The 14030-nt window shown below is 40.2% G+C and overlaps 1 protein-coding gene across 3 annotated transcripts in view; it reads left to right on the top strand.

Annotated features, from left to right (window-relative positions):
• Positions 1-35: 35 nt before the first annotated feature.
• The window catches only part of LOC142590200 (uncharacterized), an 83038-nt gene continuing 69043 nt past the window's right edge, over positions 36-14030 (top strand). For 2 of the 3 annotated variants that reach the window (XM_075702113.1, XM_075702120.1), the window contains exons 1-4: positions 36-335; positions 453-561; positions 7545-7673; positions 9987-10226. In XM_075702113.1, coding sequence (XP_075558228.1) covers positions 309-335; positions 453-561; positions 7545-7673; positions 9987-10226 — 505 coding nt within the window. In that variant the 5' untranslated portion in view covers positions 36-308. The remainder of the gene's footprint in view (positions 336-452; positions 562-7544; positions 7674-9986; positions 10227-14030) is intronic. The other variant, XM_075702128.1, reaches the window with a different exon arrangement.

The raw sequence follows: 14030 nt of genomic DNA on the forward strand, positions 1-14030 counted from the left end.
GTTTTTTAAAGTAACAGCTTGTAATTCATATATTAACACCACTAAACCACTAAAAAACTGCCGTTAGAAACTGTTCAAGCAGCAGCAACAATGGGTATGGTGAACACGAGATATCATTTGAACTTTGGCGGCGGTTGTGGGCCATTGGTTGTGAGCGCTGTGTTGTGACTTTCGCTTAAAATTTGTTGACGTACCCGTTCCTGTGTTATACGTGTTCCTCTTAGAAAATATTGCTTCTTTCAGAGGAACTTAGCTTGCTAGACTTTCCAGGCGTGCTAGTGTAACTGTCTAGCTCGGGCGTTGCCAAAATGGACGATATTGACGAATATGCCAGAGTAAGTGGCCAACTCAACGGCACTTTGTGACCACACCACATATTCTACGCTGCATTTGTCGTAAGACGTGCAAGTTTCACGCCGTGTCTGAACTACGTTCACATTTTTTTCTTGCAGAAGCTCGCAGAACGCACAAGGGCCAGGGGCAGAAACCTGCGTCACAAAACGGCGGAACCAGCTCCCTCAAAGCGCAGTCTAACTGCTGATGATTTAAATTGTCGATGTGGTAAGGTTGTGCTTTTTGGCACATGTGCTATGCAGTGAATATTTTCTTGCCATTTGTATTCTCACATATTTTCCTCAAGCAATCGTATGTTGTTGCGTTTCATGCTTACGTATGGAGCTTATGAATGTTTAACGGTCCAAATGACCAATCGACGCATTTTTCATGACTGCAATGCTGGACCCGTGTGCTTCTATTGCATGCCGACAAACATGCCTTAATGAGGTTAGAGATCGTTACAGCTTTGTCTTCTAAATGTGTGGTGTACAAAACTGTTCGTTAATGCGTCTCCTCGTGTACGATCGCCACGGGGTGTGTCATGACCTTGTAATGTGCGTGAACAATGATGGTGCTTGCCAACCTGCCGACAAAAAAAACAGAGGGAGGGGGGATCAACCAATAATGTTTTTTACTATATAACTTTTTAATCTGTAGAGATTTGATGATTCGATTATGCTCACGGTAGGAACTTGCTGTATCGTGTAACATCTAGGTTACATAAAATTTGGCTCAAAAGCCAATAAGCTGACAAATTAGCTATCGTTTCTGTTAATTGTAGTGTGCAAATTTGTTTTCGTCACTGTGACATCTACATAAATGTCTTGTGCTCAAGGGGAAAACTTGCCGTGTTGGTAATTCTTTAGTTATGCTGCAAAAAAAAAAAAAAAGGTATACTTCACAGTTTCAAGACATGTTGAGCTGAAAAGATGTCAGACTTTTTCCCGTTACTCATATCTACGAGCAGAAGCAGCTTGAGAGCAGTACTATGCCACGGTATAGTTGCTTGCGTCAGCGTTAACAAAGAAGTGTGTATTACTCAGGCATCAGTGCTGTCATGTGTCTGACCATCCAGTAATGGTTCATTGGATGCTTGCCGTGTACTGTGTGCTGTATGCAGCCAGTTTAGCCAGTGTATTCATGCTCACAGGTCCAATATTTCTTAAGCTGGAATAGCAAGTTTTTTTCTTATGCTCATACCTACAAGTGCTTTCAAAAGTTAGCAACTTGAGAGAGTACTGCATTGTGGCACTGGCTTGCATCGATATTAACAAAGGAATGTGCACTATGCAGACATCTAGTCTACCATGATATTGCGTCTGGCCGTTTGATCATGGTTCATTGGATGCCTGCACTCATTATCTCTGACTTAGGCTGTTCTGTAGTGAAGTTCTGTGAGTGCATCCATGCCTTGCTTACTTTAACACCTTTTGTAGAGAATTGTAGCGAGGCACATTGGGAAAGGGAGTGCGACTGCACGGAAGAGAACTCAATGCACTCAGCTTGCAGCAGCACGATCATTGTGTGTGGCCTGTGTCCTGTGTCCACTGCTATGGGATGCTGACTATTGCATGCGTCAGTGACTTGTGGTATCACTTGATAACCACCTCCTGTGTTGCTGCATACCCCCAGAATTTTTGTGCAATCAGTGCTGCACTCGGTACATCTTTGGAACCAGTAAAATTTAAAAATAATTTTGTTTTGTGTTATATAAATGTAAGCTTCATACAATGATGCCTGAGTTGACAGCTTTCTAAAGAAACTGAGGCAGAAATATTTGTCAGAATTTTTTATGAAATTATGAAAATTCTAATCTACTGAACAAATCAGTAATTGAGGACAAAAAAAAAGGAAGTGTTCGTGTAGTGAAGATTGTGAGTTTCTTGTCATGGAACCACCAGATTTAGCATAGTATTGGGAGGATGACGCACAAGCTTGTGCTTCAGTCTTGTACTTGTACATGTTACAGTAATGAAGTATATGCGGTCTGAACAGAAGTTAAAGAAACTTAGGACGGGTTATCTCTTCCATAAAGATGGCGATGGTCTCATTGGGCAGTTACTCTCAGCTTTCCAGCAGAGCTTGCGCTCACTCTATGCTCATGATGCTGGTGAGGTTGCGAGAGATGGTTTTCTACTTGTCTCTTGTGAGGGCCTGTAGCAATTCTTATATTGTGATTAGTGCACAGCCCTTGCCATGCTTTGTATGGACAAAATAGTCCATGGAAATTCTGGTAAGCTTTCATTTCAATAGAACACTCAGGGAAAAAAAATGAAGTTTCGTCTTTGAATAGAGATGGCTAACGTTGCACCATATTTACAGAAATACTGAAAACATAACCGTGGCTATATTAGCCTACAGTCTTTGGCATCGGATGACTGAGTACTCACATGCACACATGAAATGCGAACATATCGGTGATGTAGATCTGCATGCATTAAATTTTTTTTTATTGATAGAGAGTACAATAATGCTATGGCTCAATTTGACCATCGCATTGGGAAGGAAAGAGAACTGTGTCACTTAAACTTTTGTCACTTGTAAATATTCTTTCTTGTGTCTGCAATTGTTGCATTCATGCTCTGTTTATCTGTGACAGTGCCTTGATTTGCTTTCTTTTGGTACTTTGTGTTGTGCACTAAACAAAGTTTCACAATAACAGCATCTTTTCAAGCACTCGCAACCCTTTCTTTGCACTCCACACAGCCGTGTATGTTAAAGTAACCACAAGAGGTGTCACAGGTCATGATAGTGGCACTTAATGTAAGCGCCACTGATGAACAATGCCACGTTGGTGGTGTTGACTGTTCGTGGATGACTGCATTGTTTTTAAGGGAATCATTAATCCAAATGATCATGCAATATTACAAGAAAACCTACAGGCCATTGGAGACTGGTGCATTCGATGGGACGTGGAATTAAATACAGAAAAAAGTATACTTTTGCGTGTTACGAGAAAGAAAATACCTAGCATGTTTACATACTCAATTAACCAGCTTAACATACAGGAAGTAGATAAATGCAAGTAATTTGGTATCATTTTAAATAACAAACTTATCTGGTCGTCACATATCAGCTATTTCTACTTCAGTGCTATGAAAATTGTGGTTTCTCAAAAGGAAACTTAAAAGTGCACCTCCTAACGTTAAACTTACAGCATATAATACATACGTTAAGGCTACACTCGAATATGCCTCCATTGTATGGGACCCCCCTTGCAAAAATGATATTCAAGAGCATGTGCAGAGAAAAGCAGTGCTCTTCATATTCAGTACCTAAGTACAAAATGACTGACTCACCCTCCGTACTTCTACAGCAGCATAACATCCCGTCTTTACAATCCAGCGGAAAAGTCAATAGGCTGGTTTTTCTTCATAACTGTCTTGCAGGAAATAAAAGTAAATACATGTATACCAAATTGCGTGCGTCCCCACTCAACCAGGAAAACTAGACACACCCATAGCAGGACAGTTGCACCAATATTCGCATGGATGAATTCCTATAAATACAGCTTTTTTTCCTAAAACTGTGAGACTGGAATACTCTAGCCCCCACTTTCTTTTATTCAAATGATTTTGTGCATGACTTAGAATGCCTGTATTATGATTGTAATTAGTGTCCCATGTCTTGCATTATCTATCTTTGTTGTTTTTCTTCCTGTCTGGTTGTTACTTGCTTGTTATGATTCAGTTTATTACTTGTATTCCACTCCTGCATGGACCACACGGTGGTCTACAGTATCGATAAATAAAAAAAAAAGTTAAGGGAAAGTATGAAATGTGCATTGTCAATAATCGCCTGTTCTCTTTGCTATCTTTTGATGATGACACTAACGTACAGGCATTCAAGTTCAACATTATTCAACTGTGCCTAAACTTCAATTGAAATGAAGGCCGGTATAATGCAAGGTTCTTTTTCGTTAAATTCTATTTCTTTATTCACTGTTCACGGCCGGTTGGTCCTGATAATGTGGGTGGAGTGGCACTTGTAGCACTGACAAAGCTTACAAAAAAGAATAGCATTGGAATAGAATGATTACATTATCTTGACTTACAGAAGCTAGTTTTTTGTATAACCACAGCACACACTTGGTGGATACATTTAAGTGCAGCATTGAAAAAGTCTAATTTAGACATTTTCTAAGGGTTAGAAAGACTCTATCGACTATAATGTAGTCTACTTCTCCAGGTAATCATTGTAGTATATCAACACAGAAACCTCCCTCAATTGGTCTACTTTACTACAAGTTTTAACATTTGAACACTGCCTGCAGTAACAGCTGCTGCCTTGTGAGCCTAAGCATGTTATGTTTGCAGATAAAATTAACACAGTAGAATGTTGTTGATATTTTCCTGTTCATTACATTTTCCTGGCTCTTGTACTCTGAAGCAGGGGTCCCATTTTCTTGCCATAGGGTCGTGTGTATTATCTTTCCATTTGTTACAATTTCATTCTTAATTGCTATGCCTAAATAAAAACTGTAGTGGCACACCACCAATGTGGCATTGTTCATCAGTGGTGCTTACAGTAAGTGCCACTATCATGGCCTTTGATACCTCTTGTGGTTACTTTAATACACATGCCTATGTGCAGGGTAAAGAAAAGGTTGTGAGTGCTTGAAAAGATGCTGTTATTGTGAAACATTAGATATAAGAGCCAGATCGAAATAGCAAGCTTCATTCAGTGTGATTCAAGGATGTAACCGCTCCAAAAAACATGTTTAACCTTCAGTCTAATTGTCTGCTAAATAGCAAGCTTTACTTGGCAAGTTTTGAATAGTATGTTGGCTTTCTATTTAACTTGAAATAGTTTTGTTGGAGAGTAGGCTTTTGCCTCATGTTTAGTGACACTGCAAGCGCTATCAGATGTTACGTTTTCACAGACCATGCATTCTTTTTCCGGAGTCCCCTATGAAATGTACCAATAAGATTCTATGGTACATATATACCTGAAGAGCGTCATTTAGTAAATGCGAAGTACTGAAGCATTAAATAAATGTTGCAACACTTGATCAGAACATTTCACTACATGCTCTTTTGTAATTGTAATTAAAGGTGGAAAACAAAGAAATGCTTAGAAAATGGTAGAAGATGCACAAAATACTAAATGACACTCTCTCAAAAAAATACTTTGATTTATTTCTCAAGAAAGTAAAATTTCTCTCACAAGGACAGTTTTTTTTTTTCATGAATAAACAAAAGTATACCTTTAATTCTTGCCTTCACGCCACAAATCATCTGACTGTAGAATTCTCTGATGCTCTGAATCTTTCAGTGAAATTTTTCTCCACTTTGAGTAATCTGTTGCATGATTTATTCTAGTTCTTTTTTTTTTTTTAATGTACAGTAGACTCATGATGAACTCGGAGGAACTGTGAAATTCTGTTCATCTTAACAGAAGGGATCCACAGAACTCAAAATCTGATATTCGTGGTATGTCTAAAAATTCGAAATGCAAAATAATGTGTGAAAACCAAAAGAACAAATGGAGGAACACATTTATGGGATTTGCATGATACAGAGCATTGCTTTATGCATCCTTGCTTGTTGCTTGTTGGTACTGTGCACTGTCGCAAAATCTGGCAATCCATGCAGCTTGCTCAAAAATTCTTCAGTGCCCTCATGTTGGGAAAAAAGTGCACGAGAGTATTCAGGGCATTATCAGCTGCATCAAGTGTGATACTGGTTCTTGTGACTCCTGAGCAATGGCCTCACCAGCCAGCAGAGGCACATTGAGGACCTCAAATATTTTTTTTTCTATGGTGTCAGCCTACCCACTGTGGTGGCATAGTGGCTATGGCATTGCACTGCTAAGCCCGAGGGCGCAGCACCATGTCCCGGCTGTGGCAGCTACATTTTGACGGGGCTGAAAATGTCCGCTGTGTACCATGCATTGGATGCACATTAAAGAAACCCAGGTGGTCGAAATTAAGCCAAATCCCCCACTGCGGCATGCCTCATAATTATATATTTTTTTTCTTTTCAAGTAAAACCCAGGAATTTACTTTTTAAGTGTCAGCCCTACAGGTTATTGTCAATGTTGGCATAGCTGTTTATGTGCAGAGAAACACCATCTGCTTCTTGTGTAGCTAGCAGTCACCTCCCTCCAAATCTGCCAATCTGGGCCTCTTGCTGGAGCGAGCAGTGGTGGCTGTGGAAGCGTGTCTTAACTGAATTAGCGTTTGATAATAAGTGCTTTTTATGCAAATAGCATTCTTAGAATTGTCAGGCCAGCTTTATTTCCAGCTATCTAGCTATCCCACCAAAAATGGGGACCGTTCTCGTGGGCATGTGCCTCTGGGTAATGCCATTGGGTATGTGCGGCTCTTCAATGAACCCCTTTGACTCCAACATTGGGCCACTGTGTGTGTGCCGCTGGGTATGCGCACACTTCACAGTGCTGGCGCCAGAAGGTGCAGTGTGTTCAGAGGGAAGCTTGAGAGAGGACTTGGCATGTCAGACAAGTTTTCTTTCCTGCTGTCTAGCTATCTCACCAAAAATGTGCGCCAATCCCAGAGGCAGTACAGTCTAAAATTGTGGGCCATTCCTATTTGTATGTGCCAGTGGGTATGTGCCGCTCTTCAATGGACCTCTTTGATGCCAGCTTGGGTCACTGTGTATGTTCCAGTGGGTATGTGTGGAGTTTATGTCAGCGCTGCCAGAAGGCGCAGCATGTTCAGAATGAAGCGTGGAAGAGGAGCCTGGCTGCAGTATGTGCGTCATACATGACACAATACGGCTATTCGTATACTTGGACAGTCATCGTAGATGAGTTGTGCCCGAATTTTCACATTTCTTTTTCTCTTCTTATGGGTCAATGAGAAAACCAAAATTCAGCTTAACCAGGTTCGTCTTAATGGGAGTCTGCTGTATAATGTATTAGCTTCTGGATGATGAATAACATGAAAAGCTGTTTCCATAGGATGACTTGTAAAGTAAATAATTTTATCTCCACAATATCTAATTTAATTAATGCTTTTTCTAAAATTTGACCCCAACATGAACTACCATATCATGGTGTTAGGAGAGGCTACTGAGACATTAAACCGAAATGTTAAATTTAAAAACGAGTGCAATTTGGTCATTGCACATACAGTAAGCACCTCTCTTTAGTGGCTTAGTGAACATGAACAAATAAATAAAAGAAAGCAGTGTGGTGCACTCTTAGGTGCTACATAAGTGTTACAGTGCATTAATATGATTTTTCAGATGGTGATACCGAGAAGAAGGTTTCACCTCCAAAGCGACAATGTCTTGGTGATGACAAGGAGAATGGAGATGCAGAGTCAAAAAGAGTTGGAACATTGCAAAGTTTGAAGCAGTCTCCATCAGCACTGGGTAAGCAATGGCAAAATTGGTTCTACAGTAATTTTCAAGTTTGAAGAAGTTTCATAATAGAGAAGAATTGTCGCCCACCTGTGAGTAGCTTGAAGTTACAATGGATACCCATCCAGGTTTTGCAGTAAGAAAACTTTGTAGTCAAAGAAAAATTCTTCCTGTCCGGGGATTTAGCGTGGGACCAGCACTTTTCTGGGGCAGTTGCTCTGTCACCTGAGCTAACCAGGAAGCTAGCAGCTCACTGAGTGCGACCTAATTAATTGATAACTTTAAGCACAGGGCCACCAAAGCGGCAAATCAGTTCTGCTAAAATCCATATGGTATTCATGGGTAAATACTGTAGCCCCTAACTTCATTGGGTCGAAACTGCACTTTGTGAGTATGTTTTTGAGCAAGAGGTTGTGTCCATCCAGTGTGCATTAGGTAGACAGTTTTAGTTCAGCATACGCTATACCATTGCTTACGCTATAAAATAGCGGGTCATCACTGCACATGCACAGAACACAAAACGACCCATAGCGTATAGTGTACGCACGCTATTTCTCAGATTTAGCATTACCATCTTTGCATGGTGTACATAGTTTACATAAAACATGGCGGTTGTCCTGGCTGCTCGCTTCGAATTGAGTTTGGCATTGCTTTTGTAAAATTCACTTTGTTCGTAGCAAATGACTGTGTAAACGGCTTTCACTTAGTCTCAGGCCACTTCGATGATAGAGTATTATGGATAACCCTGTGGAGTTTTGACATCGCTTCCTGTTTCGAACGAGTCGAAGCCTAACGAGAGAAACATTTGAGATGTCAGTGCAACCTATCGGTGAAGTCAGGAGATGCCTTGATTATGGCATATGGCCTCTGAGATCTAAAACAACTAAAATTAAACTGTAATAAACGTACGCTGCTTAGCGTACACTGTACTATAGCATATAGCATACGCTATGCTATAACGGTCTATTATCTTAATATACAAAGTGATGAGATACTGATCACAGCAGTCTTTTGGGACTTTGTCGCCTAAAATGCTGTTGATTAAACATAACCAAGGAATATGCTCTATTTCAGTTTGGGCACTGTAGGCTTCATGAAATTTCTAAGCTGACCTTAACATAAAGCTTAACTACGCTCAAACTTTTAAGTGTCAAGTGTCCTTTTTGACATTGTATTTCATAGGGGATGCTAATAGGTTTATGATAGTGCCAGTTATAGCCGACTGATGGATTACTGTGCTTTGTGAGACTTAAAACCTATGGCTTAGTTTGTGGGCCAGTAAGATGATATGCTTACGACATAATAAATGTACAATGTGCTTTAGTTCTCTGTTGCGTTACTCAACTCTGAATACCAACACTATACTGAGCACTTCCCTTGTTTCGTTTAACTATTTCTTGTTTCAAGAAATAGTTGTGCAAGACAGCAAGTGATAGTCTTGCAGAAGGGAGGGACTGGTTCTAGAAAGCAGCAGTTAGGCCCCTTCATTGAAAATAAAGGGACATGTCAAGGAACAAAGTCCTGTGGAAACTGATAGTACTTGCATTGAGCAGATAATGACAACTTTGTCATATTTGTGAACATTTGAGCTTGAAAGCCTGTGTGTAGTGTGATTTAAAGGAGTACATTGTACAATAGGATGATGATGGAAAGAGGAGTGCATCACTGTTTACTAATCTTTTTTTGAGAGCTTTTAATTGCTGTAGTGTCTCAGTGACTACGTATTCTGCTGCGGAGTACAAGGTTACGGGTGTGATTTCTTGTTGTTGTGGCCGCATTCTGAGAGAGAGCAAAGTTATGTACGTTGATCTAGGTGCATGCTTAATACCAGGTGGTAAAAATTAATTCGGAGCACTCCACTATGGCGTCTCTCGTAGACCAAGTGTTGCTTTGCGACATTAAATCCCATCAATTGAATCAAATGAGTGATTCTTTGATAACTTTAGCTCTGTGCAAAAACTAGGATGGACTGGATTATGAGCAAGTGTTTCATAATCTTTCTTCTGTGGTTTATTTGGTGATGCATTTACTGTCATCCCAGACTGAAGGAGTCTAGAATTGTGTCTCACAGTGGTACATACTTCATTTTCTCAATTTTAGACATTTCTTCTGTTGCAGTTCTTTTGAGATAGAGATGCCGTTATGTTTTAATTTTAAGTAGCGCAAGACATAGCTACAGTCTCTAAATGGGTGAAAAGTATTGTTCTATATTTTCAACACATTTATATCACGCAGAAGCAAGCTGTGTAATATCCAGCATGTAAATACTACTGTGAGTACAGTTTACACTGTGTAGTCATTAATTGTAATTTTCTGTTGCTTCAGCATCCAAGTATACAGATGATGCTGAATGGGTGGCAGTGCCAAGGCATGTGCTTGTTGGGGATGACAATGCGGCACCTAGAGGACTGGCAGTTCTCAGACGGAAGCATGATACATCACCAAATTTTAGCTCTAAGGAATGTCAGCAGGCCTTCAGTCAGGTGGCGGCCCTTGATGAACAAAAAAGAGCACCCAGGGGCCTTGCAGCTCTTCGGAGAAGGCAAGAGGTGTTACTTGATGCAGGTAACAAGCTTTAGAAAGCTTTGTCAGCATGCAAAAATGTAGCAAAGTGAGTCTTTCTACTATGCTACCTGTGCTCTCTGTATTAGGGGGTCTTGTGATTTGAGCAATGCCTTACTGCCCCCACTTCTTTCTTAAATTTTGTAGTGGCTGCAATTTTTTGGTGGGGTAACTTGGCATTGGTTACCATGGAAAAACTAGTAGGTTAAAAAGTTAGAGAGATTGTAGATGGAGAATGGTGACATGTACCTAATATTCATTTATTTCTTTGAAATGTAAAATGCTGGAAATGACTTTTTTATTTGTGAGTTCAATGTTTTATAAGTTTCCTAAATGGGACATGTGCGTTGTGACAGAAGATTTGCTTTCTGCGGGCTATATTTTTTGTTAATTGCACTCCATTAATGAAAATAATGAAAATGAAGTCATTTCAAATAGTTTGTTTTCTATACTTTTAGTAAACATTGAGGAGTTGCAGAAAAAAGCTGTTGCAAACAGCTTGACGAAGCCACAGCCCCTCGTTTTTCTTTCAGCAGCAGGAGCAGTGTATACGCATAAAACACTTATAAAAAACTAATAGAGCAAAGAGAAAAATAATGTACGCACACAAATGTTGCAACGAACATAATTATGAGAACAGTGATATGAACAGGTGTTCAGGTGTCACATTTGCAGTATGTGATGGAATATGTCATATGTGTTTGACATGTTTTATGTAGCTGTTACAATGGTTATTTTTGGACACAAAAGCTAGTCTTACGTTTGCCTAAGCAGTAATCATAAACGAAACAACAATCGTGTGTGGGTGGTGTCTTACTGAAAAAGAAATAATAAAATATTTTGTTCACTCATGCATTTAAAGAAGCATTATTAACCTTGCTCTGGTATTGCAGTAAGCACACCAGAACAATTTAACAGTTACATATATGAAAATTTAACCAGACTTCACTGATTTTCAATTCCCGGTTCCAGCATGCTTTGTTTTATCATGTACGAACTGTTGCTGATCACCTTGTACAGAGGCAGCTGTGAGATTCTGTCCGTTTGCCTGTACAGAGCAAATTTTGCCTAAAGCCTCTTTCATCATACTGATGAAAAATTTGACTGCACTCAAGACCTCTTACATCAATCTAAGATAATTTTAATTATAGTCTATATGGAACAGCAAATGTAGCAAAACAGCAAACAATAGAGAATTGTGCACATATATTATTGTAAGCTATAAAGGAAAAGATGATTCATTAGGAGAATAGAGGACGAAGAGAATGATAGGGGTTATTGAAGGAAAATGGAAGTGAAGTGTACATGATTTTCTGTAGTGTGATCTAGTCCACTACATTTGAGCACATGCACAGTGAAGCCATATTATAATGAAGTCGTAGCGCTTCAGATGAAAACATCCTTAGATTGAAAAGTTCAATAAAGAGTGTCTGTTTTATCCCTCCGAAAAAGCTTTGTAACTTCCTAGAAACACTTCTTTTGGCTATAACCTTGTCAGTAAACATTCAATAAAATACCACAAGAAACCGCAGTGCCAATTTTGTAACCAAGTGCATAGGCCATCATTGTGTATTTAATGAACATTATGGGTGGTAGTGTGCAGTACATGCATACGAGAGCAATGCTGCAGCATATTGTCGATGCTGGACTTCCACCTTTTCATTTCTCGCAAAACATAGGGCTCTGCTGTGACATGCAAGGCCATGTGTGCTGCAGTGATTGCTGGCAGCAATGAAACAAATTACAACTTTGTACTTTGTGAAGTTGGTCGGGCCGACCCTCCATAGTGGCTATGGCATTGCGCTACTAAGCCTCAGGGCGTAGCATCAAATCGCTGCTGCGGCAGCATTTCGGGGAGGGTGAAATGTAAAAATGCCCGTGTACCGTACATTCGGTGCACGTTAAAGAACCCCAGGTCGTCAAAATTAATCTGGAGTCCCTCACTACGGCGGGCTTCATAAACAAATCATGGTTTTGTTATGCGAAACCACAGAATTTAATGATTTACCTTAAAATGTGCTACAAAGTTCATTGGTGTTTCAATTAAGTTTCTCAAAAGCATGCCTTTAACAGTTTAGGATGATCCTAACTGAAACATCAAACTATTTATGTATTGACGGTTACGTGCGCATAACAGCAAGCCTGCCACTCCAAGAAACGTCTGGCCACGTGCCTTATCAGTTTACTAAGCCGGAACAAAAACAGTGTTTTTAGGTTGTTTCAATGTATGAAATCTTCATTTTCAGGTTTTCAGATAAAAGAAAGGCACATAATATGTCAAGAAGAACACTTCTTTGTTGTATAACTTATGGCAAACTTGACACTTGAAATTGTGATTATGTACGGAGGAAAAGTGTTGAAAATCTGTGGGCATCTTTCTTTTTAACCCCCTCTTGCAACTCACCCTTGTCATTTTTGCCCGCTGAATTTCAAGAGCTATGTTAGTGGGCAAAACTGGAAGCTGTACAGGGCCTATGTTCATAAACAGCGGAAGGGTCTGTACACACATGTGCACGCATGCACACACAATACATATACAGTTAAACCTTGACATAATGAAATTCTTGATATAACGAAGTATATAAGTTTTCATAACCTCTTGTCCACAGAACACCATGCATTTGGAACCTCAATATTACGAAGTGCATTTGTACGTCATTTCAGTATAACGAAATTTCACTGCCGCCGCAAAGGAATGCAGAGACAATAAATCCGCAGGTGCAAATGGTCAAATGATTGAATTACAAGTGGCTGTTTGCAAATGCACCTCACAAATCGTGCGCTGCGCGACAGGAGCGACTGTTGAAGTCGAGCTGCATCATGTTCCATATAAAGTCCAAATGTGATAAAATCCTATTGCGCCCCCGCGCATTGTGTGCTTTAGGTGCAAGTGAAAGTGTGCAAGGGTGAGAGAAGAAATGTGGTGGCTTCACGAGTGCCTCCTTCCCATGCAAGCAAAGACAAAAAGGGGTAGGGAAGCGAGCTCGCGGTAACGCGATCAAGAGCGTGCGAGAGGGCTGCAGAGTGGGGGGTAAGTTGACGCGTGTCACAGCCGTGGCTGCACATGGCTGTAAGTATGGCTAAGCATAAACGCAGCTGCTCACCCTGCTTTAGAGATAATCTGCCACATGTGCAAAGAGTGGGCATGCCGAGATGGAATGGCACCATGTAAACTGTCTTACCGCGTGTTTAATATTGGAGGTTGCGTAATCTCGAGTTTCGGTCACTCGTTGGAGCAAGGGGCACCTGAATCACTCGCTTCACACTGCTGGCAATTTTTCTGATAGCGCTGTCCCAGTGCGGGCGACGCCCTCAGCCATGGGGGTAGAGTGCACGTGAAAGTGTGGCTGGCCGAGAAGATATTGTCGTCGTATGTGGCATAAAGCCGTATCATTCGTCGCCGACTCCTAAATTTATCAAAATGAATTGTTTTCTCATTCAAATTTGCTTTTCTCGATTGCCCTATAATTCGGAAAATTCTGCAGGCCCTTCCTGTGTTGGAGACTTATTTGCATAAAAGGTCAAATTTCAATTGAACAAAATTTCAATATAGCAAAGCAAATTTCCGATTTTATCGACTTTGTTATATCAAGATTTAATGGTATTTGTATATATGCAGTCAAACCTTAATATAACAAACCTTGATTTTATGAAATTCGTGAACTATCTTCATTTCCCAAACTTAGTTTCATTGAGAACCGTGTAATTTAACCGTGTAAAACTGGATGGATGCTGTGCAGGGCCTATGTTCATAAACAGCAAAAGGGTCTATTCACAAATGTGCGTGCAAGCACACACAGATATACA

This window comes from Dermacentor variabilis, chromosome 1 (genome assembly GCF_050947875.1).
Source record: "Dermacentor variabilis isolate Ectoservices chromosome 1, ASM5094787v1, whole genome shotgun sequence".
Lineage (NCBI taxonomy): Eukaryota > Metazoa > Arthropoda > Arachnida > Ixodida > Ixodidae > Dermacentor > Dermacentor variabilis.